Genomic DNA, 18,184 nt, shown 5'->3' with positions numbered 1-18,184 from the left:
AGAGAGAGAGAGAGAGAGAGAGAGAGAGAGAGAGAGAGAGAGAGAGAGAGAGAGAGAGAGAGAGAGAGAGAGAGAGGTTTTGATGCTTTTGTAAACGGATTTGGACATAATCCAGAAGTGATCTGAAAAATAGTTGCTCAAGTTTAACTCAAATACAAAGTTATGGGGATTGGAACATGAGTGCGAAGACCAGTACAACAGTATATGATAAATGGAAGACAGATCCTTCAACCCGGAAAGGTGAAAGACGTTGGAATGAACATGATCTTAAATCTGATGTCAGACGAGGTAATATCATACTGACCAACGTCCTTGTATCCTGCAGAAGCTCCAACAAAATGGGTTTTCAGGCCCAATAAACAACGAAGGTGAGACCCACTCTTGATTATGCATCACCATCATGGTACCCTTACATGAGAAAAGGACGAAGAAATGCTAGAAAAAGTAGAATTACATGCAAAGAGATTTCTTCCTGATCTGAATGGCTTGAGCTCTAGGGAAGAACTGGAATTTTTCACGCTGTATGAAAGGATAAGGGGGAAGACATGATAACGACATATAAGATTTTTTGGGGAAATTGACACAGTAGCCAAAATAGAACGAGGGCTAATAGAGGGATTCAAGAAACATCAGTCAAATAGACATCAGGAAGAACTTTTTCAGTGTTAGAGCTGTCAGTAAGTCGAAAAGGTTAGGCGTAGAAGTCATTGAAGCTGATTAGATTAAAAAAATTAAAAATAAATATGATAAAAGCGTGAGAAATGAGACATTACATGTCCCATTATGTTCTAAGAACCTTCTGACTATGGGGTTAGGAGCCAAGGTCGATCCCTCATTAACATTTAGGGTAGAACATCTAGATCCCTTCACGTGTGTGTGTGTGTGTGTGTGTGTGTGTGTGCGTGTGTGTGTGTGTGTGTGTGTGTGTGTGTGTGTGTGTGTGTGTGTGTGTGTGTGTGTGTGTGTGTGTGTGTGTGTGTGTGTTTACTCACCTAGTTATGCTTGCGGGATTGAGCTCTGGCTCTTTGGTCCCGCCTCTCAACTGTCAATCAACTGATGTATAGATTCCCGAGCCTGCTGGGCTCTATCATATCAACATTTTAGACTGTGTATGGAGTCAGCCTCCATTATATCACTGCCTAATGCACTCCATTTGTTAACTACTCTGACACTGAAAAAGTTCTTTCAAACATCCCTGTGGCTCAAGTGGGTACTCAGTCTCCACCTGTGTCCCCTTGTTCGCGTACCACCCGTGTTAAAAAATATATCCTTATCTACCCTGTCAATTCCTCTGATAATTTTGTAGGTAGTGATCATGTCTCCTTTTACTCTTCTGTCTAACAGTGTCGCGAGGTGCATTTCACGCACCCTTTCCTCGTAACTCGTGCCTCTTAGTACCGGGACTAGCCTAGTGGCATACCTCTGAGCTTTTTCCAGCTTCGTCATGTGCCTGACGAGGTACGGGCTCCATGCAGGGGCTGCATACTCCAAGATTGGTCTTACATATGCTGTGTACAAGGTTCTGATGTTAGCCAGCCTTGCATACGCCGCCGATGACATTCTTGTTATGTGAGCTTCGGGAGTCAGGTTTGATGTGATGTCAACTCCTAGATCTTTCTCTTTGTCCGTTTCATGAAGGACTTCTTCTTCCATTCGTTATCTTGTGTCTGGCCTCCTGTTTCCACCGCCTAGTTTCATTACCTAACATTTACTCGCGTTGAGCTTTACTAACCATTTGTTGGACCATTCATTCAGTCTGTCGAGGTCATCTTGTAGCCTCATACTATCTTTCTCTGTCTTAATCCTCCTCATAATCTTTGCATCATCAGCAAACAATGAGAGGAACGATTTTATACACTCTGGGAGATAATTTATATATATCAGAAACAATATAGGTCCAAGGACTGAACCCTGTGGGACTCCACTGTTGACGTCTCGCCAAACAGAGACCTCGCCCCTCACAGTGACTCGCTGTCGTCTGTTGCTTAGGTACTCCCTCATCCAGTGGAGTACCTTCCCTTTCACTCCTGCCTGCATCTCCGGCTTGTGCACTAGTCTCTTATGTGGTATAGTGTCAAAGGCTTTCTGACAATCCAAAAATATGCAGTCTGCCCAGCCCTCTCCATCTTGCCTGATTTCTGTTGCCTTGTGGTTCAATTAATCCTGTGAGGCAGGACTCGCCGTCCTTGAAACCATGCTGCTGTTGTGTTACAGAGTTCTTTTACTCCAGATGTTCCGCTAGTTTTTTTCGCATAATTTTCTCCATCGTCTTGCATGGTATGCAAGTTAGGGACACTGGCCTGTAGTTCAATGCCTCCTGCCTATCACTCTTCTTGTATATTGGGACTACATTGGCCATCTTCCAAATTCTTGGCAGTTCATCTGTTACCAGTGATTTGTTGAACACCATGGATAGTAGCAGGCACGGTGCTTCTGCTCATTCCTTTAGTGTCCATGGTGAGATTCCATCCGGGCCTATAGCCTTTGCCACATCCAATCCTAGCAGATGCTTCCTCCCGTCCCCACTGGTAATCACGAACTCTTCTAATGGTTTCTGGTTTGATATTCCCTCTCTTATCTTTGGGACTTCTCCTTGCTCTACTGTGAAGACCTCCTGGAATTATTGAATTCTTCGCACACGTCGTTTGTAGTGTATCTGTCTGCCCCTTCCCTGAATTTCATTACCTGTTCCTCCACTGATATTTTTCTCCTGATGAGGCTGAGCAGCAATTTAGGATGAGTCATTGCTTTGCTTGCTATGTCATTTTCATATTGTGTCTCCTCTCCCTCTGACGTACTCATTCCCGTCACTCTGGTATCTTTCTCTGTTCTCTATTGTCCTGTTATTTCTATAGTTTCTCCGTGCCCTTTTACTTCGTTGCTTTGATATCTTACATCTCTGAATAAACCATGGGTTTTTAGTCTCCATTTCATTTTTTCCTTTGTAAACTGTGTGTGTGTTCAAACGTTTTACATAATTTTTTGGTAACCTGCTGGGGAATTAAAAACGAGTTAAGTGAATGAACAATGAAAAGTACTCATCATGCGCTGTAATGGTGAGCAGCTACGGTTGTTTTTTTACCCAACCTTCCCTGCGCAACCCGTTCTCGCAAATTTAATAAGTCAATATTGACTTATTAAATATGTCCATAGGTGACATACTTAACATAATAGATACCCTTAAAAAGATTCATAGAAAACACCGACCTTACCTAACCTTGTTAGTATCTTAAGATAAGCATCTTATTGCTTCGTAATTACAATTATTACCTAACCTATAATAGGTATAGGTTAAGTAATAATTGTAATTACGAAGCAATAAGATGCTGATCTTAAGATACTAACAAGGTTAGGTAAGGTCGGTGTTTTCTATGAATCTTTTTAAGGGTATCTATTATGTTTAGTATATCACCTATGCACGTAGTTAATAAGTCAATACTGACTTTACGAATTTGCGAGAACGGGTTGCCCTGCTAGACACAGTAAATGGTTATATTTGAATAAAAACACAATCTAAAGCTCCTTTTTATCACCGACCTTAATATGTATCTCCTTGTAAACGTGAGTGCGTACGTGGAGCGGTACCCGGCGGTACCCGGCGGTACCCGGGTAGTCTCACCCCCCATCCCCAACCTAATCCTTTTCACTCTATCCACTTCACACATTTTAGCCCCACTTTGCCTTATTTTCCAACTATATGGAATCCTATTCCATATAGGCGGAATCCTTCCTATATGGAAGGCAGAGTTATCAACATACACATGGTGAGAATATTGAGGTAATGGAATGGGATCGAACTTGCATCTCTAAGACTCCCCAGACACTCGCTCTAGATATTGTTATCATCATTTTGTTTCTCCTAGATACTTCACAGTATTGTAGCTCGGTTGAGCAACATACACAGTGATTGATCGTCAATTGTCCACATGAAGCAGTTGCTAGTCTTTAGTTAAAACGTTTTAAGAAAGTAACCCAAACAGCCAATTGACACCAATTAAAATATGATCAATTTCGTCAAACCAAGTACCTGCCACCCACAGTACTACCATCTTGAGGTCAGTCATCCGTGTACTTGGCCAACACAGTACTAACATCTTGGCAAGAGGCATCGATATCAAGTACACTCTTCTGGTGGACCGAGTGTTGCTGTCAGCTGCCCGACCAAAACTGATTATAGACCGTTCCTCGAAGCAGCGGCATATCTGACAGTCTACTGTTTGTCCAACCAGCCACCAGGCCTAGCCACTCCGTACGGAAAAAACAATGTCGCGTGGCAGAGTATTTTACCTCCATTAGTGAATATGCTTTCGAGTCAGTAATATACCACCCTTTCACTCAGAATTAAAGAGAGAATTATCAGGGTGAAAGCGCCAAGCCATTGCGACTATATAGCACTTGAAATGGATCAGGATAAGGATTTGGGATGGGACTGGGGAAAGGAATGGTGCCCAACGACTTAGACGATCGGGGATTGAACGCCGACCTGCATGAAGCTAGATCGAGTGACATTCGGTATCAGCTCTGTTTTTGTTTTGGGGTTATAATTGAATTGTAGGCAGGACGTGTACCAGGCAAGTGGCTTCAGCTAGGAGTGTAGTTTACTTGACGAGAAGTGAGTGCACAAACGGCTTCAGCTTCAGATGACTGATCGTGAACTCTGAGAGATAAACTCCGGTGGGTGGACATCACGAGACAGAAGCGACGTATGAGAATCTCTCCATTATATAAAGAATTGTTGCTTAAAGGTTAGCTTTTCGCAATATTTGTTATTATGAACAGACTGTTGGCTGTCAGATAATTTGGAGATAAAGTCTTCTGAATGCTCACCTCCCTCCCTCTCACTCTACCCCCCTCCCTCCCACTCTACCCCCTCCCTCCCTCTCAGCCCCCTCCTTCCCTCTCAGCCCCCTCCTTCCCACTCCATTGTTCCTCTCTCCTCCTTCCACCCGCCTCACTCCACTCCCCCATCTCCCATTTTAACGCTTTATCACTATCCACTTTATTCAACCTTCCTTCCCGCATCCTCATCCTCTCCATCTCAATTCTCCTTCCTCTCTTGACTACTCCCTCTCTCCCTCACCCTGGGAATTCCCTCGTCGTTCACTCACTCCTCCTTATCTCTCACATACCTTCCTTTCTACCTCTTGCATTATCCTCTTCTCCTTTCCCCCTCTTCCTCAACACCTCCAATCCCTACATCTCGGGGAGGGTGAGGATGTAAATTAACTTTATACTGAATAAACACACAATTCGTTCAGTCCTCGGAGTTCTAAAGTAAATCTATCGTTGTAAGAAAAAAAAGACAAGCTTAGTATTTACAGTTGATGGATTTTGATAATTTTGCAGAAAATTTTTTTGAGAATTTAGATTTATCTGAATATACAAATAATGTGTTTGTTGGATTTTTAGCATTAATCTGCTGATTACAAATAACTTAATTGGCTTGCTGTGCTTTTTCGTATAAATCCTGTTTAAAAGTTATCACACTAAATAGAGGAAACTAAGTCCTCTGAAAGTCTTAACTAGACTTAACTAGCACAGCACGGCACACTAGATATAATGACTGGCCGTATTAAACCTGAATAAGAAATCGTCTTCATAGAGAAATCTATTATATACACATTTTCATGGTGTAGTCATGGACTGTGCTTTTTCCCGATAGAACAGAACATGCTTTTATTTGAAGGTGAAGGATAGTGACTCATAAGACATAATACGTGATAATGTAGAGTGTATATATGGTATAGATCGGGATGGAAGGAAATGAACCTGAATGAGTAGAGGGCGCAAGATATCGAGGCCTGCAGAGGGCGCAAGATATTGAGGCCTGCAGAGGGCACATGATATCCGAGGTCTGCTGTACAGCGTAGATGATAAGATACCTTCACCACATATCACAACACACCCGGCTATCCTCCCCTTCCCTCTCACAGCGTCACTGCAGACCTGTTATTATTGGCCAATGCAAAGCAAGTCGCAGTTAATATTCCCTGCGAGGTTTAATGACTCGTCTTGACACATAAGTGAGAATCCCTGTTGAGAAACAGCTGCTTCTTTGACCCCTGCATGTTGAGGAGCCTCTGTGATTGTGGCCCTCTGGCCAAGGATTCCTGCTGGACGACCCCTCTGGCCAAGGATTCCTGCTGGACGACCCCTCTGGCCAAGGATTCCTGCTGGAGGATCCCTTTGGCCAAGGATTCCTGCTGGAGGATCCCTCTGGCCAAGGATTCCTGCTGGAGGATCCCTCTGGCCAAGGATTCCTGCTGGACGATCCCTCTGGCCAAGGATTCCTGCTGGACGATCCCTCTGGCCAAGGATTCCTGCTGGAGGATCCCTCTGGCCAAGGATTCCTGCTGGACGACCCCTCTGGCCAAGGATTCCTGCTGGAGGATCCCTTTGGCCAAGGATTCCTGCTGGACGACCCCTCTGGCCAAGGATTCCTGCTGGAGGATCCCTTTGGCCAAGGATTCCTGCTGGACGACCCCTCTGGCCAAGGATTCCTGCTGGAGGATCCCTCTGGCCAAGGATTCCTGCTGGAGGATCCCTCTGGCCAAGGATTCCTGCTGGACGATCCCTCTGGCTAAGGATTCCTGCTGGACGATCCCTCTGGCCAAGGATTCCTGCTGGACGACCCCTCTGGCCACGAATTCCTGCTGGACGACCCCTCTGGCCACGGATTCTTGCTGGACGACCCCTCTGGCCAAGGATTCTTGCTGGATGACCACTCTGACCACGAATTCCTGCTGGACGATCCCTCTGGCCAAGGATTCCTGCTGGACAACCCCTCTGGCCAAGGATTCCTGCTGGACGACCCCTCTGGCCAAGGATTCCTGCTGGACGACCCCTCTGGCCAAGGACTCCTGCTGGACGACCCCTCTGACCAAGGATTCCTGCTGGACGACTTCTCTGGCCAAGGATTCCTGCTGGACGACCCCTCTGGCCACGGATTCTTGCTGGACGACCAGAATAAGTGTTTAGTATTACTGTTACCTTGCTCACTCTCGTGTTCATGATGATATCTTCATAATGCACCCGGAGTCTGCCAGTGAAGACCACTGATCACATGCCTCTGTATGACTAATCATCCTGTGTGATGGGGATTTTTAACATCACGTAGCTTGTTTTCACATACTCTGAATCATGTGCCCTTCATATAGTCTAGAGCAGCTGCACAAATGCACATGTACCTAAATGTGTTAATACCAAAAAATACGCCACTTCCAAACAATACAAATATAGTGTGGGCTGCATTTTTCTTCCTCGGACGTTGTGAAGTCTGGATACAAGTGTCTGTGTCTGCCGATACTGTCTTCCCATCAGTAAGACAGGGGAAAGGGCATCGGGGAACTGAGTTTTGAATATAACATCGTTTATATATATATATATATATATATATATATATATATATATATATATATATATATATATATATATATATATATATATATATATATATAATATGTGTACTCCCTTGAATATAACGTATAATATTGCCCCTCACTCGAGGGGACAATAGAGTTTACATTGTTTTATAGCTTGGGGACCATTCAAGCTTTGTCGCACACAGCGATAGATAGATGGTAGAGCGATGGTCTCGCTTCATTAAGAGGGAGGTGAAGGGGCGAGACAACAGGTGCGAGGAAAGATTTGGTGTATTGGTTGGGAAAGCTGCGAAAGTGATGATTGAATTATGGAGGAACTGGAGGGGGTAGGCAGAAACGGGGATGGGTAAATGAGCAATTAGCAGCATTACTATCACCGCAATCAGTACTAGCATATCCACCACCACTACCAGCACTACCACCACCACTATTAGGACTACCACCACCACTATCAGCGCTAGAACCATCTCAACAAACTCTATCATCAGCATCACAACCACCATCACAACCACCAGCACTACTATCACCACCACCATCACTACCGTTACAAGTGCCAGGGCTATCACTACCACCATCGCTACCACCATTACCTCCGCCATTTGCAATCACCACCACTAATACAACTTCCACCACCACCACCAGTACTCCCACCAACCCGTGGGAGAGCCTGTGCTTGTTTTCGTCAAAAATTCGACGTACTAATAGTACGTCGCATTTTGACGTACAATTCACATAAGACCAAAAACTGCCGCAGTAGAAAATGGTAGCGGCTCACGAAATTGCCATAATATTCCATTTTCTGCTCGTAAGTTCTCTGGCTGGTTAGGTTAGGGCACTTTAGTACAACAGTTTCTAGACGTTGGGAACGCTCGCAAGAACGGGCTGCTCCCACAACTAACAGAACTACCTCAACAACCACTGCTGGCAACACCGTCGCTACCACCACTACTAGCATCAACAAACAATGCAATGATCAACCACTACTTTCATAAGTATCTACATTTCAAGGATTTTAATTTTTCTATATAAGTAATTAGTACATTTTTTGGTTAAAATATCATTAATTTTAAACCATAAGCTTCGTATATTTTCCTGTATTTTATGCAGGCGATGAGTCACAATAACGTGGCTGAAGTATATTGACCAGACCACACACTAGAAATTGAAGGGACGACGACGTTTCGGTCCGTCCTGGACCATTCTCAAGTCGATTGAACTCGATTGAACATTCTCAATCGACTTGAGAATGGCCCAGGACGGACCGAAACGTCGTCGTCCCTTCAATTTCTAGTGTGTGGTCTGGTCAACTGTATTTTATACTGTTATTATGACCAAACCAGAAAGTGAAGATATAACGAAGTTTCGGTCTGTATCGCACCATTACCAAGTCTTGTAAAAGATGAGTAGTTGTTGCTTTATATTTAGCTTCTCAGAACAAAATGTCCAAGGAAGCCGGTCGGCCGAGCGGACAGCACACTGGACTTGTGATCCTGTGGTCCCGGGTTCGATCCCGGGCGCCGGCGAGAAACAATGGGCAGAGTTTCTTTCACCCTATGCCCCTGTTACCTAGCAGTTAAATAGGTACCTGGGTGTTAGCCAGCCGTCACGGGCTGCTTCCTGGGGGTGGAGGCCTGGTCGAGGACCGGGCCGCGAGGACACTAAAAAGCCCCGAAATCATCTCAAGATAACCTATAGTGAGCCCGTAACTGAGTTCGGTTATTCGCGATAAACTTGTTACTGTGATATGTGGGTCAAAGTTTTAAATGGAGGTGGGGGGGGGGTTCTCCTTTTCCCTTGTCTCTCTCTTTCACTTCTGCTTTAGCGCACTGGTTTTAATCTGGCTTTAATAACATTATCTTGGTGGCGGATGTAAATGCTCAATGTTCGCTAGTGTGTCTCATTCTTCAACTGCTTTTCTAATCATTGTAGTTATTGTGGAATTTGCATCTAATGCAGCTGCTGTCGTTGGATGAATGTTGAGTTTGATGCGCAGGGCTTCTGTTGCTTCATATTCCAGTAAGTAAAGTAATAGTGGAGCCTCTGCATCTGTGGAACAGATGCAGAGGCTCCACTCTTTAACTATTGGGTTTATTACCTCCCAGCAGCACTTGGGAGGTAATAAAGATGAGAGGATGATAGACAAATGTGAAGTATGAGAGTGAGGTGCGGAGTATGTTAGAGAGTAAGGCGAGTATCTAAGAATAAGATGAATGTAAGAATATGTTCAGTGTAAGTAAAAGAAGGAAAGGTTAGAATAAGAAATGACAGTAGGAATAAGCAACAGAAGCAAAACTCAAGTCAGATCACGTCTGTTAAGAAAGTTAGAGCATACACGGTTAGAGTTAAAACTTTATGGCTTTAATAAGCAAAATGACCTCAAGAGAACGATCCAGAGAGCATTCAAACTCACAAGAATTATAAATTGTTCACCACACTTCAGTGGAAATAAACCCAAGCATAATGAAACTTTCCCCATTAAGACTATTCATAGCCCAGTCAATTGAGCTTCGGCCTCAAATGCATGGAATCCACGGTTCGAGTCTCCTACAGCCCAGGTCAGCCCGTCCTCCAAACAAAGATCCAAAAGTGATTCCATGCAACCGCCAAACTCCCTGTTTATGAATGAAAAGCAGTTTACACAGGACTCACAACTGCTGACGTTCGAACATACCCGGAACAAGTGCTTCACTGACGAATTTTGTTCGAATCACAACGCTATAAATGCTTCACCCACGTACTACAAATACAAATAATCGCCAACAGAACCTAAACACCTAACCTAACCTAACCTAACCTAACCTAACCTAACCTATGCCTATATATGCACAATATGCTAATATATTATAATATTAATTTATACTTGAGAAAATTCCCGTTTTGAATGAACAGCATGTTAAAATTTATGAATGCGTCTGTGGGGTCGACCGCTGGATGTAATGGACTGAGTCGATGACGGGTTGCCAGGCGAATGGAATAAGAATTATAATTGTTGAAGACAAATTCCTGTATAATGTCTTAGCAGTAAGAGCTATAAGGGAATGGAAAAAACTGTGGTTTCTACATTCTTGAATTTCAATGTTTGTCTACAATCTTACTACGATAATATTAATAAGTGCAACGAGGTATCGCTTGTTAAAAGGCAATTTTATTAATTTCATAATAGGCGAGTAGTAGTTTTTCACCGATAACAGTGACTGTTAGTGGCAGGTGTTTTTTATAGATTATTTTGAAAACACTGAAGGTGAACTAGTCTGATGGGCTGTTATCGTCCGCTCTGATGCCTTCTGTTTGACCAGCTATGATATATAATTATACTGAAAAGAAACAGTCCTGGAATACACTGCGCCATGCTATTCCAGGACTGAATTAATATATTAGCACTCATAGGCAAATGACTTGAAATGACTGTGAAATTAGAAATGAATTTTGATATAAGTGAAAAAACATTACAATTTATTTTTGCGTGAAAATTTCAATCACCTGACTGCAGCTGTATATGTGAATTAATTTTTGCTGAAATTTTTTGCTTCGGGTTATTTTGACTACTTGTAACACAAGGAGAGGTTAAGCTAATCAGTTTTTGAAGTGATTTGTGATTTCTTGGGGTCACTACAGTATTAGATTAGGGTAAAATTTATTTGTAAAAGTTGTAAAAGAACCCCACATACAAAATTTCAGTCAAATTAAATCATGTTTCGTGCTCTCACCACATGGTTTAAATGTCTAAAAAAAAATATTTTAAATGATATGATACCAAGTGTTCAGATGTTTATCAGATACTAAGAACATTCTGCTGCGTTCTCCGAATTGTTTACCTCTTGGGCGTTATATTTATATACTGCATTTAAAACATATTGATCTAGATTTCAATCGGCTGCAACAGCATTAAATATTTAATTTTGCAGAAATTTACTGCGAAGGATATTTTTTCTTTTAACTCAGTGAGAGGGTATGCTAATCAAAATTCAAAATAAATGTTTTTCGCCAGCGCAATTATATATATATAATAATCCTCATCAGAATAAATATATATCTGAAATATATTTCAAAAAAAAAAATTGAAGACGAAAATCACTTTGCTTATTCGACAAATCGGGGGCCCTTGCATAGTAGGCCGAGTAGAGCATTCTGGCTATTACGTACGACGTATGTTATATATATATATATATATATATATGTCGTACCTAGTAGCCAGAACGTCGTATTCGGCCTATTATGCAAGGCCCAATTTGCCTAATAAGCCAAGTTTTCCTGAATTAATTTTTTTTCTCTAGTTTTTTTCTTATGAAATGATAAAGCTACCCATTTCATTATGTATGAGATCAGTTTTTTTTTATTGGAGTTAAAATTAACGTAGATATATGACCGAACCTAACCAACCCTACCTAACCTAACCTAACCTATCTCTATAGGTTAGGTTAGGTTAAGTAGCCGAAAAAGTTAGGTTAGGTTAGGTTAGGTAGGTTAGGTACTCGAAAAAACATTAATTCATGAAAACTTGGCTTATTAGGAAAATCGGCCCTTGCATAGTAGGCTGAGAAGTGCGTTCTGGCTACTAGGTACGACATATATATATATATATATATATATATATATATATATATATATATATATATATATATATATATATATATATATATATATATATATATATGCGAACAAGCCTGAATGGTCCCCAGGACAATATGCAACTGAAAACTCACACCCCAGAAGTGACTCGAACCCATACTCCCAGAAGCAACGCAACTGGTAGGTACAAGACGCCTTAATCCACTTGACCATCACGACCGGACATAATGAGGTGATAGCCGAGGCTATTTGAACCACCCCACCGCCGGCACTCGGATAGTTATCTTGGGCATAGCATTTTACCAAATCACCTCATTCTTTGGGGCACACGTGAGGAACACAAATGCGAACAAGCCTGAATGGTCCCCAGGACAATATGCAACTGAAAACTCACACCCCAGAAGTGACTCGAACCCATACTCCCAGAAGCAACGCAACTGGTAGGTACAAGACGCCTTAATCCACTTGACCATCACGACCGGACATAATGAGGTGATAGCCGAGGCTATTTTTTTCTAATGCGTTTCTAATGCTATGCCCAAGATAACTATCCGAGTGCCGGCGGTGGGGTGGTTCAAATAGCCTCGGCTATCACCTCATTATGTCCGGTCGTGATGGTCAAGTGGATTAAGGCGTCTTGTACCTACCAGTTGCGTTGCTTCTGGGAGTATGGGTTCGAGTCACTTCTGGGGTGTGAGTTTTCAGTTATATATATATATATATATATATATATATATATATATATATATATATATATATATATATATATATATATATGTATATATATGTATATTTTATTGAATATGGACACTTGCCTTGGCACTAAATTTTGAAGTACTGTGGTTCTAAATATATACTAGGTATCTAAAGGCAAATTGCGCTCAGTAAAGCACTACTTACCATTACTAACTTTTCATGTTCTATATTGTTTGTAGATTTATATATAGAATTTATTATTTAATTATATCTTATATAATTTTTAACGCCAGTTTCTTTGACCATAGGAAAGATCTGGCTTGGAAACGAAGATTATGACAGGCAAATAATAAACATTAATTTAGGCATCGGTGTAAATCCTGTTCAACTTGACAAACAGGGATACGCCCGAACCCCCAAAAAGTGGTTGTTTTCTGCCAAGTGGTCATTTAATGCTTAATTTCCACCAGATATGCCAGCAGTACTTTACGGGCTCGCCATAGCCCGTGCTACATGGACACTTTGTTCTGAGTAGCTAAATCTGAAACAACAACAACAACAACCACCAGCAGTACTTGGACATGAATGAATTGATTGATGAAGATCAAGCCACCCAAGAGGTGGCACGGGCATGAATAGCCCGTAAACATGAATGAAATCATCACGCAACATATATAACGTCTTCGTGTTAAAGGGAAGACTATGGGTGACGTGTAATTGGGACGACACAGGGTGGTTCAGAGAGCTGTTGTTGGAGGCTCGACGTCTGACGTAGTGACACAGGGATCGAAAGGGATCACTATGTAGTGTCTGAGAGTAATGTAGAACTACTTTCAGGTCGGGGCTTTGTTTGGTAGTCTTAAGGAGTAGTTAAGACTCGGAGTTGGGTAGTTTGCGGTACCTGTGGGAAGCTGTTTAGTACAGAGGTTCAGTATTACTTTTGTTTCACACCCACCTGCTCTTAACTTCAAACACCCACCAGCTCTTAACTTCAAACACCCATCAGCTCTTAACTTCTTAAGAACTGTTTCAGTATCAGAGTTACGGGCTATTCATGCCCGTGCCACCTCTTGGGTGGCTTACTCTTCATCAATCAGTATTAGAGTAGTTAACAAATGGTATTATACTGAAGTGACGTGGTGAAGACAAACTCCATACTCAAATTTAAATGTTGGTTTGATAGAGTCCATTAGGCTTAGGAATATGTACACCAGTTGAGTTACGGGACCAAAGAGCCGAAGCTCAACCTCCGCAAGCACAATTGGATGAGTAGAATTAGGTGACGACATATATATAAAATTGTATTTGTTAGCAAAAATATGAAAATCTTACGAAATATTCAATGTTCTTTCCTCTCGGATCATAAACATTGGCATAAAATTTAGAATGATGAAAAATTTCCTACAATTGGAAAACCCAAAAAAAACAATTGGAAAATTGCAAAAACGACAACTTTTTTTTTTTTTTTTGTTATCGAATAGTCGTAACCGCCTTTAAAATTAAGGTTAATCACCCAAAATTGGTGCTTGTCCAACAAATCCCTGTGAATGATACCGAATTACCACGATGCAAAATGTATTCACTCCGAGGCTGATATATCAAGCATTGAATACCTATTGTTTGTGAAATACGAACCTACAGTTTCAAGGAAATGTGTGTGCGTGTATGTATCGGCTTTTGCCTTTCTCATTTTGCAAATTTCTCAGCCATTCATATATATTTTGTAACGCCCAGTGAGGAACATTTAAGGACGAGTTTTTCTCCTCGGGTCCAGCACGTTATCACGGCTCGGGACGTTGGGTGTCCTCGCAAATCATTGTAATAATGCTTGGTGTAACATCACACACTCGCGCCATTTGCATACCGAATTGCACTCTCATCGCGCAAGAACACTACACGTGACGCTGCTGTTTTTAGTGGCTTTCTTGTGTATTTTAATAGATATATTTTCTTTGGTTCAGGGGATAAGTAATCGATGAGTCTAAGGGCATTCTGCAGCTCTCTCAGCTGCACCAGCACCTCCCCCAGCTGCACCAGCACCTCCCCAGCTGCTGCAGCACTTCCCCCAGCTGCACCAGCGCCTCCCCCAGCTGCACCAGCACCTCCCCCAGCGTCTCCAGCACCTCCCCCAGCTGCTGCAGCACCTCCCCCAGCTGCACCAGCTCCTCCCCCAGCTGCACCAGCTCCTCCCCCAGCTGCACCAGCTCCTCCCCCAGCTGCACCAGCTCCTTCCCCAGCTGCACCAGCTCCTCCCCCAGCTGCACCAGCTCCTCCCCCAGCTGCTCCAGCACCTCCCCCCAGCTGCTCCAGCACCTCCCCCCAGCTGCTCCAGCACCTCCCCCCAGCTGCTCTAGCACCTCCCCCCAGCTGCTCCAGCACCTCCCCCCAGCGGCTCCAGCACCTCCCCCCAGCTGCTCCAGCACCTCCCCCCAGTTGCTGCAGCACCTCCCCCCAGCTGCTGCAGCACCTCCCCCCAGCTGCTGCAGCACCTCCCCCCAGCTGCTGCAGCACCTCCCCCAGCTGCTGCAGCACCTCCCCCAGCTGCTGCAGCACCTCCCCCAGCTGCTGCAGCACCTCCCCCAGCTGCTGCAGCACCTCCCCCAGCTGCTGCAGCACCTCCCCCAGCTGCTGCCGCACCTCCCCCAGCTGCTGCAGCACCTCCCCCAGCTGCACCAGCTCCTCCCCCAGCTGCACCAGCAGCTCCCCCAGCTGCTCCAGCAGCTCCCCCAGCTGCTCCAGCAGCTCCCCCAGCTCCTCCAGCAGCTCCCCCAGCTCCTCCAGCAGCTCCCCCAGCTGCACCAGCACCTCCCCCAGCTGCTCCAGCACCTCCCCCAGCTGCACCAGGACCTCCCCCAGCTGCACCAGCAGCTCCCCCAGCTGCACCAGCACCTCCCCCAGCTGCACCAGCACCTCCCCCAGCTGCACCAGCACCTTTCCCAGCTGCACCAGCACCTCCCCCAGCTGCACCAGCACCACCCCCAGCTGCACCAGCACCTCCCCCAGCTGTACCAGCACCTCCCCCAACTGCAGCAGCACCTCCCCCAGCTGCTCCAGCAGCTCCCCCAGCTGCTCCAGCAGCTCTCCCAGCTGCACCAGCTCCTCCCCCAGCTGCACCAGCACCTCCCCCAGCTGCACTAGCACCTCCCCCAGCTGCACCAGCACCTCCCCCAGCTGCACTAGCACCTCCCCCAGCTGCACCAGCACCTCCCCCAGCTGCTGCAGCACCTTCCCCAGCTGCACCAGCACCTCCCCCAGCTGCACCAGCACCTCCCCCAGCTGCACCAGCACCTCCCCCAGCTGCACCAGCACCTCCCCCAGCTGCACCAGCGTGTACGAGGGCAGTGTGAACATGACTGTGACTTTTTGGCTTCATTATCGGTTCAGTAAATATTTTTCATTAATTGATTTAAGAATTAAAACTGACTTACTCTCCATGTTAAAGTTTTCTGATAAAAACAACACTTTATATGGTGTGTACACGTGTGCGTTCTTGTACTCGCCTAGTTGTGCTGGCGGGGGTTGAGCTTCGACTCCTTGTTCACGCCTCTCAATTGTCCATCAACCGTTGTGCAGAATCTTGAGCCTATTGGGTTCTTATCATATCTACACTTGAAACTGTGTATGGAGACAGCCTCCACCACATCACTTCCTAATGCATTCCATTTGTTTACTACTCTGACACTAAAAAAGTTCTTTTTAATATCTCTGTGGTTCATTTGGGCACTCAGTTTCCACCTGTGTCCCTTAGTGCGTGTGCCCCTTGTGTTAAATAGCCTGTCTTTATCTACCCTAGCAATTCCTCCTACAATCTTGTATGTGGTGATCATGTCCCCCCTGACTCCTCTGTCTTCCAGCGACGTGAGGCTTAATTCCCGTAGTCTCTCCTCGTAGCTCATACCTCTCAGCCCGGGTATTAGTCTGGTGGCAAAACTTTGAACCAGTTTAGTCTTATGCTTGACTATATATGGACTCCATTCTGGGGCTGCATACTCCAGGATTGGTCTGACATAGGTGGTATACAAAGCTCTGAATGATTCCTTACACAAGTTTCTAAATTCCGTTCTTATGTTGGCCAACCTGGCATATGCTGCTGATGGCTTGCGGGGGGTTGAGAGACACGCACGTGTGTGTACTCACCTATATGTACTCACCTATATGTGCTTGCAGGATCGAGCATTGACTCTTGGATCCCGCCTTTCTAGCTATCGGTTGTTTACAGCAATGACTCCTGTCCCATTTCCCTATCATACCTAGTTTTAAAAGTATGAATAGTATTTGCTTCCACAACCTGTTCCCCAAGTGCATTCCATTTTTCTACTACTCTCACGCTAAAAGAAAACTTCCTAACATCTCTGTGACTCATCTGAGTTTCCAGTTTCCACCCATGTCCCCTCGTTCTGTTATTATTACGTGTGAACATTTCATCTATTTCCACTTTGTCAATTCCCCTGAGTATTTTATATGTCCCTATCATATCTCCTCTCTCCCTTCTTTTCTCTAGTGTCGTAAGGTTCAGTTCCTTCAGCCGCTCTTCATATCCCATCCCTCGTAGCTCTGGGACAAGCCTCGTCGCAAACCTCTGAACCTTCTCCAGTTTCTTTATGTGTTTCTTCAGGTGGGGGCTCCATGATGGCGCGGCATACTCTAAGACGGGTCTCACGTAGGCAGTGTAAAGCGCCCTAAAAGCTTCCTCATTTAGGTTTCTGAATGAAGTTCTAATTTTCGCCAGTGTAGAGTACGCTGCTGTCGTTATCCTATTTATGTGCCTCAGGAGTTAGATTAGGTGTCACATCCACTCCCAGGTCTCTTTCTCGAATCGTTACAGGTAGGCTGTTCCCCTTCATTGTGTACTGTCCCTTTGGTCTCCTGTCACCTGATCCCATTTCCATAACTTTACATTTACTGGTGTTAAACTCCAGTAGCCATTTCCCTGACCATCTCTGCAGCCTGTTTAAGTCCTCTTGGAGGATCCTACAATCCTCGTCTGTCACAACTCTTCTCATTAATTTTGCGTCATCTGCAAACATTGACATGTGTGTGTGTGTGTGTGTGTGTGTGTGTGTGTGTGTGTGTGTGTGTGTGTGTGTGTGTGTGTGTACTCACCTAATTGTGCTTGCGGGGGTTGAGCTCTGGCTCTTTGGTCCCGCCTCTCAACCGTCAATCAACTGGTGTACATGTTTTATTCTGCAAACATTGACATGTGTGTGTGTGTGTGTGTGTGTGTGTGTGTGTGTGTGTGTGTGTGTGTGTGTGTGTGTGTGTGTGTACTCACCTAATTGTGCTTGCGGGGGTTGAGCTCTGGCTCTTTGGTCCCGCCTCTCAACCGTCAATCAACTGGTGTACAGATTCCTGAGCCAGATTGATTCCTGTGTGTGTGTGTGTGTGTGTGTGTGTGTGTGTGTGTAAAATCCCAGGGTCGATGGGTATTTATACTTAACCTTACCCATTCACAATTTTATTTCAACTATATAAATTTCCCTCTATCTTACATTACCCATGTACTTTATCCCCCCTTAATAAAAATAATCTTCAAAAGC

The 18,184-nt window shown here is 44.3% G+C and overlaps 2 protein-coding genes across 2 annotated transcripts; one reads left to right on the top strand and one right to left on the bottom strand.

The window, feature by feature from the left end:
• Positions 1-3,043: 3,043 nt before the first annotated feature.
• LOC138359652 (sperm acrosomal protein FSA-ACR.1-like) lies at positions 3,044-6,584 on the top strand. The gene is made up of 2 exons (XM_069319071.1): positions 3,044-3,056; positions 6,106-6,584. The coding sequence occupies exons 1-2, from the start codon at positions 3,044-3,046 to the stop codon at positions 6,582-6,584; spliced, it is 492 nt and encodes a 163-aa protein (XP_069175172.1).
• A 2,695-nt stretch (positions 6,585-9,279) lies between these two features.
• LOC138359647 (golgin subfamily A member 6-like protein 7) lies at positions 9,280-15,998 on the bottom strand. The gene is made up of 2 exons (XM_069319059.1): positions 15,137-15,998; positions 9,280-9,428 (listed from the first exon to the last, which is right to left on the bottom strand). The coding sequence occupies exons 1-2, from the start codon at positions 15,996-15,998 to the stop codon at positions 9,280-9,282; spliced, it is 1,011 nt and encodes a 336-aa protein (XP_069175160.1).
• Positions 15,999-18,184: the final 2,186 nt, after the last annotated feature.

Source organism: Procambarus clarkii, chromosome 8 (genome assembly GCF_040958095.1).
Source record: "Procambarus clarkii isolate CNS0578487 chromosome 8, FALCON_Pclarkii_2.0, whole genome shotgun sequence".
In the NCBI taxonomy this organism is placed as follows: domain Eukaryota; kingdom Metazoa; phylum Arthropoda; class Malacostraca; order Decapoda; family Cambaridae; genus Procambarus; species Procambarus clarkii.
Note: the sequence above shows the minus strand (reverse complement) of the source record. Positions and strands in the feature narration are given on the sequence as shown.

Bases quoted from the DNA above. Each gene is read 5' to 3' on its own strand.
- LOC138359647 (XM_069319059.1), bottom strand. From the start codon at position 15,998: ATGTTCACACTGCCCTCGTACACGCTGGTGCAGCTGGGGGAGGTGCTG. The intron at 9,429-15,136 runs GTGCTGCAGCAG...TCTGTTCCACAG, and splicing joins GCTGCAGCAGCTGGGGGGAG to ATGCAGAGGCTCCACTATTA.